Raw genomic sequence first — 20,401 nt, 5'->3', positions numbered from 1 at the left:
ATATTTCTAGGTTCTTCCTCCCACCCCCAAGGAAAACATTTCCTTTGTTTTCAGGCTGAATCTGCAAAGATGCCCAAATCACTAGGTAACAGTATCCTTACATAAATAGAACCACTGAGAACCTGGAACAGTTACTGAGCATGGATTAATATTAGATTGCTAGCAAATAGCTTAATATGTTGCTTCTTGCTTCAAACTGTAATAATTTAGATGTGAAAGTTACTCATTTCTGATGAAAATTCTGGAATTCATTACAATTGAATAAAATAATATTTATTGTTTTTTTCCTTGTGACATGACATCATTTAGTTTTGCTAGCTCTCCAAATGACACAGTTGCAGAACCTCTTTCAGCTGGCCTTGCCTGAAAACAATAAAAACAAAAGATATTAGATAGAGAAGCCCCGCCCAACACAACCCCAATCATGTTATGCATAATAAAATATACCCTAAGTTAATCAGCAATGGACAACAAACAGAAACACAAACACTCCAAAAAAAGTGATGCCTTAATAACACTACCTGAGAGTCATGGTATTTCCATCCTATCATGTGGTAGATCTGGTATGTGGCAGGTATGGAACCATCTTCATTTCTGTACATTTCTAAAAAGACACACACGGTTAAATTCTGGAAACAGTCAGGTGAGAAGAAGTACCCGCTCAATAACAATCACCTACTTCAAAGAGAAATGGGTACTAGGATAGCTGCAGGACTGAGAATGAATGCCTCACCCAGGAAGTCTTAACACAGAAAAGCGACATGATGGAAACAAGAGTTGTTTGCAAACAGATATATAGGCTCTGTGTTTTGAGAGGAAAAAAAAAAAAACCATGAAGCCGAACAATACCTTAGAAGAAGGAACTAGCACTGTGGAGCAAACCCCACTGAGCACAAACCCCTCCATGAGTGCAGGTAGAAAGAGTGGGTGGCTCACCTCTGTAAACCGCTGCAGCTGCCAGCATAGTGTCTCGGTGCAGCAGAGCTTTTCTGTTCCAAGAACAGTTGCTCTCACCCATACCTAAAAATAGACTACAGTTTGAGAAAATACTGCAAATACCCTGGCAGCTCAGTATAAAGACAACATCTTATCTTATCCAACAGCATACCTATCCTCAGTCTCATCCACCTTTAGATTATAGCGAGGCTGCTTACTGACTGGAGCAAAACTGCTTGAAGCCTCTTCATTATTGAGTCAGGTAAGAAATTCTCAGGAGGGAAGCCCCAGGACGCTTCTTTCCATAACAGCCACAGTCTATAGTAAGACAGCTCAGCAAATGCCACTAGACTCTAGATGGGTCACAAGCATTGACAAGTGCCTTTCAAAGAAAACCACATCTTACACCCCTTCTAGCTCTGACGCTTTGACAATGCCTCCCTCCTTGTAAGCAGCACATATAATTACAAGAGCCAAACTTAGAAGAGGGCTGCCTGTACCACTCATTAGATAGGACCAAAGCCATGTCTTCAGATTTTGTGATATTTTACTAACACTAGATTTAAAAATTATGTGTGTTCCCCAAAGAGACGCTTCTTATTTTTATTTTTTTATTAAGAGATTTTCTATTCATTTTACATATCAACCTCAGATTCCCCTGCCCTCCCTCCTCCCACAACGCCCTCCACCTCCCCCCCAATTCACCCCCCATTCCCACCTCCTCCAAGGCAAGGTCTCCCCTGGGGAGTCAGCAGAGCCTGGTACATTCAGTTGAGGCAGGTCCAAGCCCCTCCTCCCTGCACCAAGGCTGTGCAAAGTCAGAGACACTTTTCTTAGCATTTTTAAATTAATCTTCAGACCTCTTTCCTTATTTTAAAATTTCAAACTGTTTCTCAGTTGTTTCAAATGGTCAGAAGGCTATTTATTGACAATTCTTATTGTAGAGATTGAGAGATAGCTAGGTGATACAGTGCTTACCTAACGTGTTCAAGAGGCTGGGGATATGAATTAATGGATACAGTGCTTATCGTATAACCATGATCTCCATCCAGCACCCACATAAAAAGCCAAGTGTACCTGATACTTGGGAGGCAGAGGCAGGAGGATCTTTGTGAGTCTGAAGCAAGCCTAATCTACAGAGTGAGTTCCAAGACAGCCAGGGCTACACAGAGAAACCTTGTCTTCAAAAAAAAAAAAAAAAAAAAGAAGCAGCAGCAGCCAGGTGTGGTGGTAATCCTTGAGGCAGCTAGGCTAGCACATTAGTGAGCTCTAGGTTCAGTGAGAGAGAAAAAAAGAGAGCAACAGAAGAAGATACTGACAGTGACCTCTCGCAACCACATGTGTACACATATGGAGGCTGCCCACACACTCATATGCACACATAAGCATATCACACACACAGAAACCTGGGTTCAATTCCCAGTACCACAAAAAATAAAGATAAATTAATGTAATATCAAATTAATGTTATGCATCTTTCTTTATGGATACATTTAAATTTAAAGTTATTTGGAAAGGCCATGTTTAAGATCACTCTACAAAACAACTAAAGGAATTTTAAAATATTATAATTATTCTTAATATTAAAATGTACTACATGCTGGGCAGTGGTATGGTAGTGCATGCCTTTAATCCCAGCACTTGGAAGGCAGAGGCAGGTGGATCTCTGTGAGTTCAAGGCCAGTCTGCTCTACAGAGTGAGTTCCAGGACAACCAGGGCTTGACAGAGAAACCCTGTTTCAAGAAAAAAAAAAAAAGACCAAGTGTCTACTACTTACTTCACTAATCAAGAAAAGATTCATTCATTTTCTTCAATAGTCTAAAAATAGTAACCTATTTTTAAATTTTTATTTAAATAAAATTTTAACAATAAATAACATGTCAAATTTTATTTCAATGGGTTTTTAAAAGCAGTCAACAAGGAGGCTGGAGAGATGGCTCAGTTAAGTACACACACTGCTTTTGCTGAGGACCTGAGTTTGGTTCCCAAAACACATCAGGCAGCACACAGCAGCTTATAACTCCAGCTCCACGGATCTGACACCCTCTTCTGGCTTTTGAGGAGACACTGATTCTAATAAACCCAATGTCCTATATTTTGTGAGTTTAATGGTCCCAATTCATAAAGATGATTAATAGCTACAAACTAGTAGTTAATAAAATATTGTGGCTAAGTATAAATGATAATTTGTAAATATACATTTACAATCCCAGTACTGAGGAAATAGAGGCAGGTAGATTGTGATTTCAGGGTCATCCTCAGCTATGTGAGACCCTTTTTCAAGTACACAAATAAACAACCTGCAACCAAAGTAAAACACTGGGGGCCAGAGAGATGGCTCAGTGGTTAAGAGCACATACTGCTCTTCCAGAGGACCTGGGTTCAATTCCCAGTATCTACATCAGAAACTCATAACTTCCAGTAATTCCAGTTTTAGTATCCACTGTCCTCTTCTGTCCTCTATGGGTATCCACACAAAATAAAAACAAATCTTAAAAAAATATTTTAGACCCACTATATATCCATGTTACAACGCATTCTCCCACATAGTGAATATCAATCACAGTGACCAAAAGTAAACTAGGGTTCACGCTGCAACAATATAACCAATGATGAACACAGTACTTGAGTTTCTACTCAACTCTCCACTGCCCTGCCTTCCTTACACATCACATGTAGTAAATGCATACACAACACAGAATGCGCTACTAGACATTCTAAAGTGCTTTCCAAACAACTCATCACTTGCATATTCTAAATAAGATCATTAGACACATTCCACCACTGTGGGTCTGACCCAGCTCAGTTATCAAGAGAACTCTACACAGTATCAACAGCAATTCCACCGCCTTAGTAGCCCACTCTTCCTCAGGGACGGGCACTGCCTTACTCAACACCCCTTTCCTTGTGAAGTACTCAAGAGAACCTGGACTCAGGGATCACAACTTTATAAACTAGGATTCAGCCTTTATTAAACCCGGTTTTTCATCTTTAAAGTGGAATATCGTGAAGCACACTGTGGGGAAGCTTTACTGACAACCACCTAGCAAAGATGGCAGGCTCAACCTGAGCTTGGGATAAGACCAGCTGGGAGGGAACTGCCTAAGAGTCTCAGTGTTTTCATATTTGATCTTGGCCAGAAGGCTGAGACTTCTCACAGTGTTTTTAAGGTTAAGTTCAATTGCTTATTAAAAACAAACTTTAATATGTTATTACTGGAACAATGATGAGTATTGCCTTAAAAAAACTGAACTTACCTTAAAACCACTGTGAAAGCCTTGAAAATTTCTCATGTATTCATCAGCTGATAATGCAACTTGTTTGTAAAATTAGGTCAATATTCTGGACTTTTTTTCTGTGAATTAATAATAATGGCAGCTAAAATGAGACATCCCTCAACTATTTGGAAAACAAACATAACACAGATGTAGATAGAATAGCCAACTGGGGAGATACCACCTTCCAATTGGCACAGCAGCCCCCCTGAAAGCACCCAAGCCCCTCCAAGTCCCATTCCCCTCGGACTTTTCCCACTGAGTAAATAGCTGAGACTTCAGGATATGAACGACTTAAGCTGTCTGCCTCTACTAAATACAACTTGGGCAGGCTCCTTACCTGTCTGTGCCTTAATTTCCTCATACATCAGGACAGACTGATCATGCTAGTTCCAATCTTACCCTCCTATAAACCATGCCTTATAAGCATGCAAACAGTGCTCTTCTACTATACTCAAATCTGACTCATCTCTGTGGAAAATTCTCTAAACAAACTATAAGGCTCATCTGAAAAAAATCTAGAAGCTTCTGGTCTTCTATCATTCCCCATCATCTGCCTCTTCTATACACTTAAGCAATATTACTACAGTAGTTCTCCCAATATAAGATTAGGATATATATAATAATCTCTCCACCCCATGATTTTATACACACTGTTCTCTGTGCTACCCCTCCAAATTCTCCCTACACTTCCTCCTCCTGGGCAACTCACTTTAGCTTAGGTTCAGCTTTTTCTACAGATGACTCCCTGACATCCTAAGCAGATTTAAGGCCAAATCCTTTGTGTTTCTCTTATTTTACAGCTGAAGGTTTGTCTGTCTATCTTGGGAGTTCTTTCATCTACAATATTAGCAACTTGAGATCAGAAACTATGTATCTCTTACCACTGGCTGAGAAGTTGGCACACAGCAAATGCTCAATAAAAAGTAAATGAATAAATATAAAATCCAGCAGTTAGTATTTGTGTCCACTTTCTCAAATGGCATTTTTACACATTATCTTTATATAATTCTTAATCCACCTACAGATTAAAAAAAAAAAAAAACATCAAAGATATATGACTTTTGTAAAAGGCCTCACAGTAGAGATATCTCTCTCAAGAGTAAGCATAGGAACAGTTCCTCAAAATGTAAGACCTATTTAAAACCCTAGGGGACAGGCATTATCAATTGGGAAAGGGCCTGAGGCACCCTTCTGGGGAACCAGAAGGGTTTTAAAACTTAAGTCTAGAAGGTGGTTAAAAATACAGTGACCTGCCTGGTGGTTGGAAGACCATGTATAGTGGTTTAATGAGAATAGCCCTTGAATGAGGAGAATGCCTGCCATAGCAGTATCTGAATGCTTGGTTCCCAGTTAGTGGAATTGTTAGGGAAGGATTAAGAATTATGGCCTTGCTGGAATAGGTGTGGCTTTGTTGGAGGAGATGTGTCACCTGGGGTGGGCTCTGAGGTTTCAAAAGCCCATGCCAAGCCCAGTGTCTCTCCCTGCTTGCCTACCAGTAGATCAGGATGTGAGTTCTCAGCTCCATGCCTGCCTGCCTACCACCAAACTCCCTGCCATGATGATAATGAACTAAACCTCTGAAACCGTAACCAAACCCCTAATTAAATGCTTTCTTTTATAATACTTGCCTTGGCCATGGTGTCTCTTCACAGCAGTAGAATTGTAACTAAGAGAACATGTGTCCCACACCTGCCTTCCTGTACCTCTTCCAGACCTCCCTTTCAGACTAAGGCATCTCTCCACCCTCATCAGAGAAGCTTCTGTTTGCAGTAGATAGTAACACAGAGACCCACAACTGGCCATGGCGCAGAGAATTAGACACTGTAGATATTCAGTTCTAAATGGAATACATATACCAAACCCTTTCCACCAAAGGCTCAGGGATCATTGATAAAGAGGAGGCAGAAAGAACATAAGAGGCCAATAGTGGGTAAGAAGAAGGAAACAGTGTCTTCTGGACACAGCAAGGCAGCTGCACAGTTGAACCAGTATGGCAGCATGCCCAAAACCTGGCAAGCCCAAGCCAAATCAAGTCCCAGCATGCAGAGTAGAACTGGATACAATGTTCCACGCCTACCTGAGGTGTTATTAGCCATTGTTAACTGCTGGGAGAGGAAGGGTCAGTTTTCTCTAAGAGTGTAGCCACTGAGAAGCCAACCATAATCCAACAGAAGGCCACAGATCTAAGTAGCACAAATTGGCCTTGATTTGGGGGGTTCGGGGCAGGGACACAAAACTGGGTGGGAAGGGAAGGTGGGTGGATCTTTAGGAGAGTGAATATGATCAAAATATATTGTATGAAATTCTCAAAGAAATAATAAAGTATTTTTTTAAAAACACAAGTAGCTATAGCATTAAAATTATGGCATTTAACTGGACAAAAAAGGCCAATTTCACTATTTTAAGGATATATCTATATTTAGTATACAGTATGTGGATTCAAGCAACTAATTCTAGGTTTAGCATGACTACAAACAAGAGAGAGAGAGAGAGAGAGAGAGAGAGAGAGAGAGAGAGAGAGATACTTATGCCTTGATATGTTCACCTGTAAATTAAGGTATTAGAAAATCTAAGCCAGATACAATGGTAGATACTTATAACCCCAACACTGAGAGGTAGAGGCAGGAAGACAGTGAGTTTGGGGTCAGCCTGTGATCCAAAGCAAGATCAAGGGTAGCTTGAGGTACATAGCCAGAGTGTCTCAAAAACATCAGAGGCTAGAGAAGTAGCTCAGTGGTAGACCACTTACTTTATATGTGCAAGGCTAAGGGATTTCTGATCCCTAGAAAACACACCAATGTGGAGCAGGGGAGCACCCACACATGGAAAGAAAGAAAAAAGCATCAGAGAACTGCAGAGTAATTACTGTATTTTTAAATCAGTGGGCAGTAACCTTTTCCAACTGATAGGTCTAATTTCTTGTCTCTATTTTCTTTCTTGAAATGAATCATGAGCACAGCATTTATTGTAGACCAGTACAAAATAAAGTCTATTTGAAGAATTATCACTGAAGCCTAAATGAGAAATAATAAGTTCATTATCATGTCTCAAGCTTTTAGATAAAAGAGCTCCATGATTCTATCAGTGTTTTCAGTATTTGAGGAAGTGTTCAAAAAATAGTTTCTGTGTTTTATTACCTTTATCATCTTGAGTATAAATCTACAGCCTACCACTCCTTTATTTCATGATGAAAAGGGACCACAATGGTAAGCTTTTGGCTATGTGCATTTCCCTATGTTAACATGACAGTGTAAGGCCACACTCAGAAGAGTGCTAAACATGTGAAACGGGTCTTGTGATAAACAGGCAAGTAATGGAAGCACATAGGGCAGAACCTTATCACTAATAGACAACCACAACAAGCAACAGGGGTCAGTGAAGAAGCCAGGGCAGGAGACAAGATATTGGCACCTAATTCTGCCACTCAGATTCAACTGTTCTCCTTAGCCCTAGTGTTCCTCACTAATACAAGAGCAATGCAGTTACCAAGAGGGCTACTAAAAAAACAAGTGTAATAATGTTTGTAAAAATCCTAAGTCTATGAATAAAAGAACAGGCAAACAATTTTATAAATTTAATTATTTCAAAACACATTACAAATTTCAGAACCAGATAAGGGCTTCCTTAGGTAAGCATAATTCTGTTTCACAGACCCCAACTTTAACTCCTCAAAATCATCCATGCTATTAATGAAATGTGTGTGTGTGTGTGTGTGTGTGTGTGTGTGTGTGTGTGTGAGAGAGAGAGAGAGAGAGAGAGAGAGAGAGAGAGAGAGAGAGAGAGCGCTCAAGGGCACATGGGGAGGGAGAGAGAAAGAGAAGAGAGAGAGAGAGAGAGAGAGAGAGAGAGAGAGAGAGAGAGAGAGAGAGAGAGAGCACATGAACAAGTAGTTCACAAAGGAGACCAGTTGGAAACCTCTCGATGGAAGGTATTTATTACTTATGAGTCACAGTCATCTAAGTTGGGAGGTAGGATCTGTGTGGCTGTTGTTCCTCAGTGTCTTCCTGGCCATTACCTCTGCCACCTGTCATACACCCTCTCCACTTAGCCATAACCTTCTCCTGCTTGCTGGCAGGTTATCACCCAGTCAGTCCCCTCCTTTGCAAGGTTTGGTACTTGGCTCAGTTTTCCTGTGTACCTCTGGTCATACCACCATTCTAAGAGAAAGGGTTTTCAATGCTAGTGTCCATCAAATTCCATTCTCCCTACCTCATACCCATTGAGTTCTGTCACTCCATCTCTGCCCCATATGTGAAATATGTCCCAGAAGGAGTTATCACTTCAAACTGCTTTACCTTCAAATCATTCACCAAGCATCTCATTTTCCGACTTAATCATCCTGCCCTTTCAGCATGATTAAGTACTTCAGCCATAACTGTTTTCTGACTGCTTTAAGAATGCTTAGCTACAGCAACTTTCACCCAACTTCCCAGCTCACTTCTGCCTTCTACTTCCTTTTTCTTCCAGGTCACTATTTCAATTATATTTGTGGAGTTACCTTTCACTTTTGGATTTCTATCACAAAAATAGCAAAACCTCAATTCGAACCGACTCAACTACCTCCCTGTTGCTAACCACCGTTGATAAGTCTGATTGACTTTAAATCAGACTTCAAACTCTGTAACTTTTCCCTAGTCAGTTCACCCTTCTCTCCAATGACTATTTCAGAGTGTTTCTACATCATTCTCAAGCTTTGTACCTCTATAGAGTATTACTTCCTTTGTAACAAGGAAAACAGCTCCATGATCTGGGAACTTCCAAAAACATATGTCTACTGGGACTATTCTCTTGCCAGATAGATAGATAGATAGATAGATTGACAGACAGACAGACAGACATAGACAGACAGATAGATAGAGAAAAAAAATATATATATATATATATATATATATATATATATATGACTCCCCATCCCCTAGTCAACTCTGCTTCAGTGCTGTGGGAGACTCAAGTTACTACAGGGGATAAGAGGCTCATCAGCAAAGACATACAGGTAATCAAAATTTATACAACTGCACTCACTAAATGCTTATTTCATAAAGGCCACAACTGAGCTACCCAAAACTGTCAAATTTCCCTCCTAAATAACTAAAATACACTTACCAAAATCCAAAACACCACCATCTCTTAGCAAACTTTATTGCAGGAAACTTCCTTTGCTAATTAACTCTTAAAAATATGTATCTTGTACTTGGAAGATGCTTGGTGGTTTGGAATACTTGTTGCTTTTGCACAGGACAAGAGTTTGACTTCCAGCAACCACATCCATTTAAGCTTAAACTCAGGGAATCCAACATCCTCTTCTAGCCTCCTCTAGGACCAGGCACACACATGGCACACATACATAAAAACAAGCATATACAAAAATAACACATATACATATAAAATAAATCTTTAAAATTTTTTTTAAATATTAATGATATTTTGGCTTCCTCCCAATTAAAATGCTTGATAAGGACAATCTTTTTTTAATTGAGTAATTATTTAATAAAGATCTGCAGTGATATGGGAGACTCAAATTACTACAGGGGGTTAAGAGGATGATCAGCAAAGATACAGGTAATCAAAATTTATAAGACTGCAATCACCAAATGCTTATTTCACAAAGGCCATTGCATCAGGTTGGGGGATACAAAAGTGAAAAAGAAAAACTGAACCCTTGAGAACCTTTGTCTGATAGAGACTAAGGAATCTGGCCTCAACATGGGCATGACCATGAGCAGAGACAAATCAAGAGCTCTCTACTGACATCTGGGCTACTTTGCAGGTGTGGTATGTATCAGGGATTGTAAGAATGAACCTTGAAAAAAGAGCAATTACAGAGACTTTGGAAGGTCTAAGTGACAAGCCTGGTACAGCTACATGATGCAATTTTCAATGCCAAGCTAACACTCTGGATCTGGACTAATGATAAAGGCCTTCCTTAATTTTGAGCAGGAGACAGCAAACATGTATGTAGGAAAAAATGCATTACAACACATTAATTTGGGTAGCCCAAATTAACATACCCAAATGCCCAAAGCAACATACCTCTGAGTTCAAGGCCAGCCTGAGGCCAAACCATGAGACAGTCTCACAAAACCAAACCCAACACAAATTTTAAGAATTTGGGAAGTCAAATTATCAATATATTTGGGGTACTGGAGATCAAACTCAGGGAAGGGAAAACAATGTTAAGAGGGTCTGTTATTGCTTAAACATGGAACCTCCCACTCCCCCAACACATACACCACCACCACCGCCAACAGGTCTATGTGTTTGAAATCTCAGTCCCTAGCTGGTGGTACCATTTTGGAAGATTGTGGAACAGTCTAGCTGAAGGAACTGGGTAACTGGGGCGCTAAACCACCTCTTTCTCCCGTCACAGGGTCTTCCCTGACATGACAGATTGTACACCCTAAACCCTGAGCCAACATCACTTCTCCCTTAAGTTGCTTCTGTAAGTTACTCAGTCATAAAGACAAAGGTAAGTAATCCCGGGACTTTAAGGTTCTGTGCAGGATCTGATCTGATTCTTACCTGCCACCAATCCAACTCTCCATCTCACTGTCCTCTGCCAAATGCTCCTTTTCCAGTTCCAGCCATGTTCTCTTGCAAAAGGCTTTTGAATATGCTATGCTCTGTGCCTGAGACACACTTCTCTCACCTTTCATCCGGTTAACTCATTTTATTTCTTTAGAACATAGCTCAAATGCCATCTTCTCAAACAAAATTCCTTAAATCTCCCAGACCAGGATCTATTCTCAACTAAACCCTCAATCCTAAACTCATTAAACTATCTAAGGTTTGTAATGTTTTTTAAATGTCTGTGTGTGTGTGTGTGTGTGTGTGTGTGTGTGTGTGTGTGTGTGTATGTATATATGTAGATATGTGTGTGCATGTTTAGACCTGACATATGAACTGTTGCTACTGGAAGTCACTGAAGTATTTTATCACAAATGTACCCTTCAACAAATTCCTCCTCTATTATTCCAGAAGCAGATAGTGCTACAAGCCTCAATTTCATAGCACTAGCCACAATTCCAATCTAACTCTTCTAGTGTCACGTCCTCCACTTTATACTATAAGCTCTAAGACAACAGTGTGCTCTCTCTACAGGAATGGATCCCTAGTGCTTACCCCAACCTCTGACATAGAGTGCACCGTCAAAATGCCTCTCAAATGGAGTCTACAAATGTCTCACCTTTTAAATCTTCCATCAATTCAAACATTCCAGGATAGTTAACTTGAATTTCATCAGTATCCTATTTTTAAAAGAAAAATGTAATATTTATGTGACAATCACAAACAAACAAATAAAAATCAAGACATCTTGGGGTTGTCTTCTGCTCTTGACAAAGCCTTGCCTACTCTCCCAATCTGCTGTTTCTTCCCTTACCCCTCTGGAGCTACTTTTTAAGATTAGGGGTTCTGTCAGTTTACCCCCCTTGCTTTCTATCAATACACAGGAAATGATGTCATTTTTGGTTGGCTGATTTTATGAAATGCATTCACGGTAAGTTAACTCAAATAGGTATTTTAACGGTAAGCCTATCGTCGCTAGCTATGCAACTGGGGGCGTTCTTCATCAAAAATTCCAATCACCTCCAATCAGATTTAGTTGTTTCTATGTCAGAGGGTTTGGAAATCACAGTCAATCTATTCAACTCGTCTGAGCAGAGTAATGAGTCCTGTAGGGCGACTGTGATTGGAAGGTGGGAGGGAGATGACTCTCTTCTGGAAATTTATTCTCGGAAAGTTTGAGGAGTAGAAGGAAAGGGAAAGAGAAAAGCAAGTATTTCATACCAATAGTCAGGGTATCTCATACCCTTTGGCCATTTAATAACAAGGGCCTCTCGGGGTGAAAAGCACTTATATATTTTTTAAAATGCTGAGAGAACTGAAGCACCTCTCCTAAATTCCCTTAAGTAGTACAGAGATAGGGTAGGGAGTCAAGTCACAGTCACTGAAGCCAGGTGTGTATGCCTGTGATCAAAGTACACCGGGGGTGGAGACAGAAGGATCAGTTCAAAGTTACAGTGACTTCCACATCAGCCTGGGGTATATGAGACCCAGTCTCAAAAAGGCCTCCCCAAAATAAAGTAAGTTATATCCAGTGTGCTATCCCATCAGTCTATGAAGAATCTGTGTTTCTTCTACACTTCCTATTTATGGATCCTCTTTATAAAACTCTCCACTGGGACTGAAATACAGCATGTTCTATCTCAACTAAGCCTAGACGGAGAAAATGTAGTCATTTGTGTCTGCTGGAATCGAGAGTTGGTGGTAGGGACAGTACCACAAGTGCCCCTATAATGGATACCCGTTACCACATTTGTAGTGGTCTTATCTCATATTACACCTAGCTTGGATTAGAAGATTCTAATGGAGTAGTATTTTTAAAGTCTCCCTTAAAGGGGTTGGCAGGCAAAGCACTGAGTTCAGTACTGAAGCCCACAGCAGGAGAGAACTGATTCTCAAAAGCTGTCCTCTGACCATGGCACACCTTCCTCCCTCACAAAATAAATACATGTTATTTAAAGAGAAGTCTCTTCATAAACTGGTACATTTTTTGAAGCTACTTATCCTGGAAGCTAAATGCTAAAGTTTATATTCTCAACAATTCAGTCAAGTTGTACTTATGCACACTAAAGATAGCAAGACACTCACCACCCCCCAAAAAAAGAAGATAAAAGAAAGAGCAAGGGAAACTGCCCCAAGCAATGAAATAAGTGGGTGACTTGGTTCTCCTGCTACTCACCACAGTCAGAGTATTGAAGCCAGCTCTCCCAAGCAGATGTCCTAGGTCACTGACAGCAGTGAAAGGAGAAATGTGTGGGGAAAATCCTCCTTCCCTTTCTGTTTCTGCTAACTGTAACGAACACCGAAGTTCATAGAGCGTGTCACCTCCAAACATCGCACCAACAAACACCCCATCTGGTTTTAAGACATAATGAATCTGTAATAAATATAACACAACTATTCAAATTTTACAGACAGAAACATCAAAATGATAAATGTATCCAAGTTAATGTTTTATGACTACAAACCTTATTTTGCCAAATAAATCAGGAAGTAAATAACATCAGACAAGAATCCTAGAGTCACTACTGTATGGCGTGTAGTCATGTTGTACAGTAATGACAGAGACAGAAAATACACTCACTAATGATTCTAGTATCTATAAGATGTCGTATGTTTTCAAATTTTATAAGAGAAAACTTGCTTTTTACAGTAACAAAACACTACAAGAAAAAACATTTAAAGAATGATAGCTCACAAAATTGTAATTCTTCCTGTTTGTGCCCTCTAAAAAGAATTTTTTTAAGATGTCCCACCAACAGATGGAATTTATTTCCTACTCTTTTAATCTGGGCTGAACTTCTGGCTTATTTTGGCTAAAGAAATGCAGTACAAGTGCCAGCTCATGAGTTTCAGCCTCGTTTAGGCCAGTTCTCACATGGCTCTGCATGCTTCCTTCAAACTGTTCTCTTGGAACACCCCCACTTGGCCACACCATCATCTACCCACCACTCGCTGCTCACTGATAAACACCAGTCCACAGGCATTTGTCTAACACTGACTGAGAGTAAGGTACAGGACAGATACAAACATAAACAAGTTCCTACCCAGAAAAAGTTCACAGGCTATAAAGGGAGAGAAGGAATTTAATATAGAATATGCTTTGTAGCCAGGCAGTGGTGGTACACACCTTTAATCCCAGCACTCATGAGGCAGAGGCAGGCAGATCTCTGAGTTCAAGGCAAGCCTGGTCTACAAAATGGCTTGCAGGATAGTCAAGGCTGCATGGAGAAACAGTGTCTCAAAAAAAGACAAACAAACAAAAGAATATGCTTTGCAATACCAATATTATTTTAAACAGTAATTAAATCTTTTATAAATATAAGTAATTCTAAAACTGACTATTCTTAAAGTTCTCAGGAATATCACCTAATGTGTATATTTGTAAGTCAAAGAGTACCAAGTATATCCAGCCCACAGAACATTACAAATATTTGGTTTCATTCCATTCTCTGTAAGACTTATAAACAGTGAAAACAGAAACATTTGTCAATCTGGATAATAAACTAACACAGAACTAAGCCAACATAAGTTTCCTTACCTGTTCAAGTGCTCTAGGAAGGTCATTCACCCAGTGCAAACTAAAATAGAAACACATAGTTGCTTAACCTTAATTAGTGTAATTATCATTAGGCTAAACCACAAAAAAGTATTAAACTTTAAAATCTGAAATTAAAGTATTTGCTATACTTCCACAACTCTGATCTTTTTTTCACTCTCTCCTTAATTTTGCCTTTTCCAGAATGTCATATAGTTGGAACCAACATAATTCAGCTTTTTGAATAAACTTTCATTTGGTAATGTGTCTTTAAGTTTCCTGCATTCTTATCATGTTTCTACACCTTATTTCTTTTTAGTGCTAAATAACTCCATTGTCAAAATGTACCACAATTCAACCACTTAGTTCTGAAGGACATCTGTGCTGGATAGTTTTATGTCAACTTGACACAAACTAAAATCACCTGAGTAGAGAAAACCAATTAGGAAAACAGCTGTAGGCAAGTTTGTAGGATATTTTCTTAAGTAGCGATCAATGGGAGAGTGCCCAGCACATTGTGGGTGGTCCCACCCCTGGGCAGGTGGTCTTGAGTTCTGTAAGAAAGCAGGTGGGCAAGGCAGGGCAGGCAAGCCAGGAAGCAGTACTCCTCCATAGCCTCTGCATCAACTCTTGCCTTCAGGCTCTTGCCCTCACCGATTTGATGATGAACTTTATATGGAACTGTGAGTGAAATGAACCCTTTCCTTCTCAAGTTACTTTGGTCATGGTTTTTCATCACAGCAACAGTAATCCTAAGACAGCATCTTAGTTGTTTCCAAGTCTTAGCAATTAATAACATAGCCACAGTGGTAAAAGCACTTGTTACTCTTGTAGAAGGCTGAGTTCAGTATTTAACACCCAAATGGTGGCTCACAACAATCTGTGACTCCAGTTCCAGAGGACTCTACATTTATTTCTGGCCTTCACAGGCACCAGACATGCATGTAGTGCACATACATACCTACAGTTAAAATACTCATATACATAAAATAAACGAATTTAAAAAAATTTTAAGGAGTAATATATTATTCATGTTCATGATTTTGCATGGATATAAATTTTCATTTCTTTGGGTAAATACCAAAGAGTATAAATGTTGGAACCTAACAAAGTATGTTCAAGTTTCAGGAAATCATCGAACAGTCTTTCAAAGTGTCTATATCATCTTGCTTTCGAACCAGCAGTGAGTTCCTGTTGCTCTACACCCTTGCCAGCAGCTGGTGTTGTCAGTGTTTGGATTTTTCCTATTTTAATAGGTAGACAGTACATCCGACGTCTTTTAAGATGATGGAAATCAAAAGAACAAAGCTTTCTAAACTTACACATAAGACACCTTTTAAATCTCATGTTTTCTGCTGACCCTGTTTATTCTCTAATGTGTGACAGCAAAAGAGCTTTAGCAAGCTGTATGTAGAAACCTGGGAATAAAAAGACACTACATCAGATGATTTCTACTAGGGTGTCCTAAATCCATAATTGCTAAACAGAAGAATCTTGCAGTTTATAAACTAAAGAATTTACTTTATCACAATGAAGAACATACAGTAAGAGTGTTTGTCTTTAACCCAAGGATTTAGGTTTAATTCCAGGTTGGGGTGGAGGGTGGTGGTATTAATCCATTATCTATTGCTAGCTTAAGAGTAAAATGTTACAATGTAAATTAGACCTACTTATAACATATATATACACACATACGTATGTGTGTGTTTGTGTACACATGCATGCATGCCTGCACATGTGTGCACGTGGAGGCCAGAGGCTAACCTCATGCTTGGGTTCTGACCATACTGTTTTTTAAATGGGGTCTCTCACTTGTCTGGAACTCATCAAGTAAGACTGACCTGCTGCTGGCCAGGGAGCCCAGGGATCTGCCTGTCACTGCCTCTCCAGAGCCAGGATTACAATACAAGCATGTGCCATCATGGCTGCCTTTGATGTGGGTTCTGTGAATCCAACTTAGGTCTTCATGCTTACGCAGCAAGCACTGTACCAGCCAAGGCATCTCTCCAGCCTCTCTAACATACATTTTAAAAGTACAAATGGATTACTAACCTTAAGCTGCTAACCACCAGGTCAAATGTGTTTTCTTGGAAGGGAAGGAATTCTTCGTCAGCTAAAATATTCACAGTAGGAATATCTGTTTCTAAGGAATTTTTCTAATGGTAAAAAACAAAAGTTCAATATATTTAAATAGAGTTTCAATTACTAACACAATCATTGTTAAACACTGTTAACGTTATATTTGCTCAGAAGTTTCTATCAAAAAACAAAACGAAACACAAAATGTGGCACACAAAAGCATACAAGAATCTTTCTTAAATAACATCTAGCTGCTCCAAAAATAGGAGCAATAAATCCATTCACACTAAAAGAAATCTCAGGTAAATGAATATTTCAGAACAACAAATGAAGCCACAAAATACTAGATGTAAATCTGGGTGAACACTTTTATACTCTTAAAAACGTATGTAAACAAGACTAAAAAGTTAGAAACTGTAAATGAAAATATTGATGTTTTATGACAAACTAATTTAAAAACTTCTAAAAAGCAATAAACAATGTAAATGAAAAGTGGGAAGATATATATTATAAATTATGAAAAGTTAATGTCTCTAAAATATAAACTCTTACAAATGGCCTAAAAAACAAAACAAACAAACATGTAAAAGCTCAAATCAATGAAGGTGAGAGGATAGGCATGTCACAAAGTTATTTTAAAAATTCAAAGTTAAGGAATACCAATGAGCGTCAGGCATGGTGGCGCACGCCTTTAATCCCAGCACTCAGGAGGCAGAGGCAGAAAGATCTCTGAGTTCAAGGCCAGCCTGGTCTACACAGCTGTTCCAAGACAGGCAGGGCTCGTTTCCACAGGCACCAGGCATGCACATGGTGCACATACATACATCCAGGCAAAACACTCATACACACAAACTAAAAATAAATTTTGAAAAAGAAACATACCCACACCCACAGAGAGACAGAGAAAGACAGAGACAGAAAGACACTGACTAAATGGTAAGTGGCCAAAATCCAATAATCAAGCTATCTGTCCACAGCTATTTCACTGAACTAATAATCAAAGACAGAAAAAAATAAGAGGCAATTTTAAATTTTTACTTATCTGATTAACAAAAATAAAAGGGGCTGGACCAGGATTGCCAAAGAAAAGAAGAAAAAAGCACTTCCACATAAAATCCTCATTCATCTTTCTAGGGACAATCTGGAGATATATACTGAACACGAAAAATAAAGAAATAAATGAATTCGACCAAGAATTTATCTACAGGTAAAAGTAAATAAACCAAACACACACAGTCACTTTACATATGATGTTAACAGCATGGGTGGCTACAGAGAAATCAAAACTGCAGCAGGCTTCCAGAAGCTGCTTAGATAAATCTATGTGATGCTCACATACTGGCAGGCTATGTGGTCATTTTAAAAAGAGGTACACACACAAACAGTATTCAAACATAACACAGTATCATTCCACAAAAACATGGAATGTTAATGTACTGTTTACGTGAACTTGGGGAATGGAGATACACATTTATAAAGGTGGCAGGCCAAATGTCAACAACAGCTGTCTCTGGGTAGTAAGATTAAGAATCCTTTTCTTACTGTATTCCCTGTATTTATAGCTGGAAGATTTCCTGTGTCCTGGCCTGCCGGCGGTCGGGACAAGTCTCTCCCACTCACGTCCCACAAGTAAACACACAGAGGCTTATGTTAATTATAACTGCATGGCCATGGCTCAAGCTTTTAGCTAGCTAGCTCTGTATCTTAAATTAGCCCATAGCTATTAATCTATGTATCACCACATGTTCCGTGGCTTTACCTGCTTCCCATTACATGTTGCTTCTTAGGCAGCTGGCTGGCCTCACTCTTCTCCTTCTTCCTGGATCTCTGAATTTCCTACCTGCCTCTAAGTTGCCTTGCCATAGGCCAAACAGCTTTATTTATCAACCAATCAGGGCAACACATATTTGAAGCATACAGAAAGACATTCCCCCATCAGTATTATCTGAGTCTATATATTTATAATTACACTTATATTGCGAAAGAAATAAAGAACTAAAAATTAAACCAGGAGGTCAGAAACAAATATTAAAAAGCTACCTACCAAAGCATGTTCTGCAATGTCTGTTTGAAAAATCTTTCCCACGGTCTCCTGCAATGGAATAATCAAAGCAAAACAATTACTGAAATTTCCAAAGGAGGAAATTACAATTTTTACCTCCTCCAATCTTTAATCTGTATCTTCTGGTCTCTTTCTCTCACCAACAACAGGCATCAGCTTCCCAATCTTGAGAAAATTCTTATCTCAGCACCTCTCTGATTTTATCTAGTATTACTTGTGTATTATAAACATATACTTGATGTATGGGGTTTTTTTGCTTATAATTCAGGACTCTGCTCATGAGGTTTACAATTCTTGGTGTTTATAAAGTCACTAAATCGCCCTCTAGGGGTGGCTCATGGTCTAAGCATAATCACAGTTTCTCATTGGGTCAGTCCTGGTCAGTCAGTCTCTCTCTCTCTCTCTCTTGGTTTTTCAAGACAAGGTTTCTCTGTGTAGCTTTGCGCCTTTCCTGGAACTCACTTGGTAGCCCAGGCTGGCCTCAAACTCACAGAGATCCACCTGGCTCTGCCTCCCGAGTGCTGGGATTAAAGGCGTGTGCCACCACCACCCAGCCAGTCTATCTCTTTAACCGCAGCACCACTGAGATCTCCAGGAAACATCTTCAGTGATTTCCATTTGGTGTCCCTCTTCTGTTAGAGAAACTGCTATCTTTCAATTCATACCACATTCACTTTTTTCTGCTCACAGCTTAGCAAGCATACACCCTACCAATATTTGTTAGGCAGCGGAGAGAAACAAGAGAGCACTGTGAGTTGAACTCTTTGCTGATTTCCAAGGCACTGCTACTCTGCCGAGGTGGATTACGTGCTACCTGCCACAGGCTTGGTAAGGGAGGTGCAGAACTGGCTCTCAGATGACACCACTGTGGAGAGCAGAGAACTAAGCTAATCAATCTGACTATCTATCTGTCTCTCTTCAAAATCTGAACAAAGAGATGAAAAGACAGGAGCAAAGGTCTCTGAGCTCGAGAGCACAAACACTTAAGGTTAGAGCAGTGGTATGCTAAAAACTAACTCTTGGCAGGGTACTATTATGTAGCACTTGACAATTTCCATGGTGTAACTATTTCTGCCATAGCTGATTTCAAGTTATCAATACAATATCATTAAACAGAGTTGGGGAAGAAATAACAACTAGCTCTCAGGAGCTGGAAAAAGCTAGTTAATCATAGGGTATATATAGTGGGGCCACATGCATCAAGAATACTAGAGACAAAAAGCTGGGCAGTGGTGGCACATGCTTTTAATCCCAGCACTCAGGAGGCAGAGGCAGGTGGATCTTGGAGTTCAAGGCCAGCCTGGTCTACAAAGTGAGTTCCAGAATAGGCTCCAAAGCTACACAGAGAAATCCTGTCTCAAAAAAACCACAAAAAAAAAAAAAAAAAAAAATGTTAGGGACAATCTACAAGAGAAAAAGAATGAAGATAACATATAGCAATATAGCATCCATATAAGCCCAGAAAGCATGTAAAACAGGGGTGTACTTCATACTTCAGTTTCAACATCTCAATACCTTATGAGAGATAACTCTATTTCCAAATCTGAGTAGCATAGAACTTCCAACAAATACCTTTGTATTTAAATTGACTTCAGTGGATTTCTGCTTCTTAAAATCAAAAGATGGGCCAGAGACATAGCTCAGTAGTAGAGCCCACATTAGCAAGTGTTCTATCACTGAGTTACACCCCAACTGAGTTAAAGTTACCTTAATATTCACGCATTCACAATGTAATAATTATTCATTGAGGGTTGTAGGTACTATGATTTTAGTAATGAACAAAAATAAGCAAGTCTAGTACAAGAAGAAAGACACCAAGGAAACAAACTAATACCATAGATTAATGAGTGCTATGGAACTTACTGTCAGCAAAAGTGGGGGTACTATTTGAGAAAGTAATCACAAGACTGTTGAGATGGAACAGTGAGTAAAGATGCCAGGCGCCA

At 39.5% G+C, this 20,401-nt stretch overlaps 1 protein-coding gene across 7 annotated transcripts in view; it reads right to left on the bottom strand.

Moving 5' to 3' along the window:
* Positions 1 to 251: 251 nt before the first annotated feature.
* Ndufaf5 (NADH:ubiquinone oxidoreductase complex assembly factor 5) overlaps positions 252 to 20,401 on the bottom strand; it is a 28,546-nt gene continuing 8,396 nt past the window's right edge. For 2 of the 7 annotated variants that reach the window (XM_006983679.4, XM_042276343.2), the window contains 8 exons: positions 18,438 to 18,485; positions 16,367 to 16,470; positions 14,318 to 14,357; positions 12,956 to 13,153; positions 11,399 to 11,459; positions 937 to 1,020; positions 522 to 604; positions 252 to 363 (listed from right to left, as the gene is read on the bottom strand). In XM_006983679.4, the coding sequence (XP_006983741.1) occupies positions 274 to 363; positions 522 to 604; positions 937 to 1,020; positions 11,399 to 11,459; positions 12,956 to 13,153; positions 14,318 to 14,357; positions 16,367 to 16,470; positions 18,438 to 18,485 (708 nt within the window). In that variant the 3' untranslated portion in view covers positions 252 to 273. Of the gene's footprint in view, positions 364 to 521; positions 605 to 936; positions 1,021 to 4,194; positions 4,293 to 5,096; positions 5,234 to 7,914; positions 9,529 to 11,398; positions 11,460 to 12,955; positions 13,154 to 14,317; positions 14,358 to 16,366; positions 16,471 to 18,437; positions 18,486 to 20,401 lie in introns of those variants that run through there. The other 5 variants (XR_013050799.1, XR_013050798.1, XM_076570730.1 and 2 more) reach the window with 5 other exon arrangements.

The sequence above is a fragment of the Peromyscus maniculatus genome, chromosome 4 (genome assembly GCF_049852395.1).
Source record: "Peromyscus maniculatus bairdii isolate BWxNUB_F1_BW_parent chromosome 4, HU_Pman_BW_mat_3.1, whole genome shotgun sequence".
Classification (NCBI taxonomy): Eukaryota; Metazoa; Chordata; class Mammalia; order Rodentia; family Cricetidae; genus Peromyscus; species Peromyscus maniculatus.
Note: the sequence above shows the minus strand (reverse complement) of the source record. Positions and strands in the feature narration are given on the sequence as shown.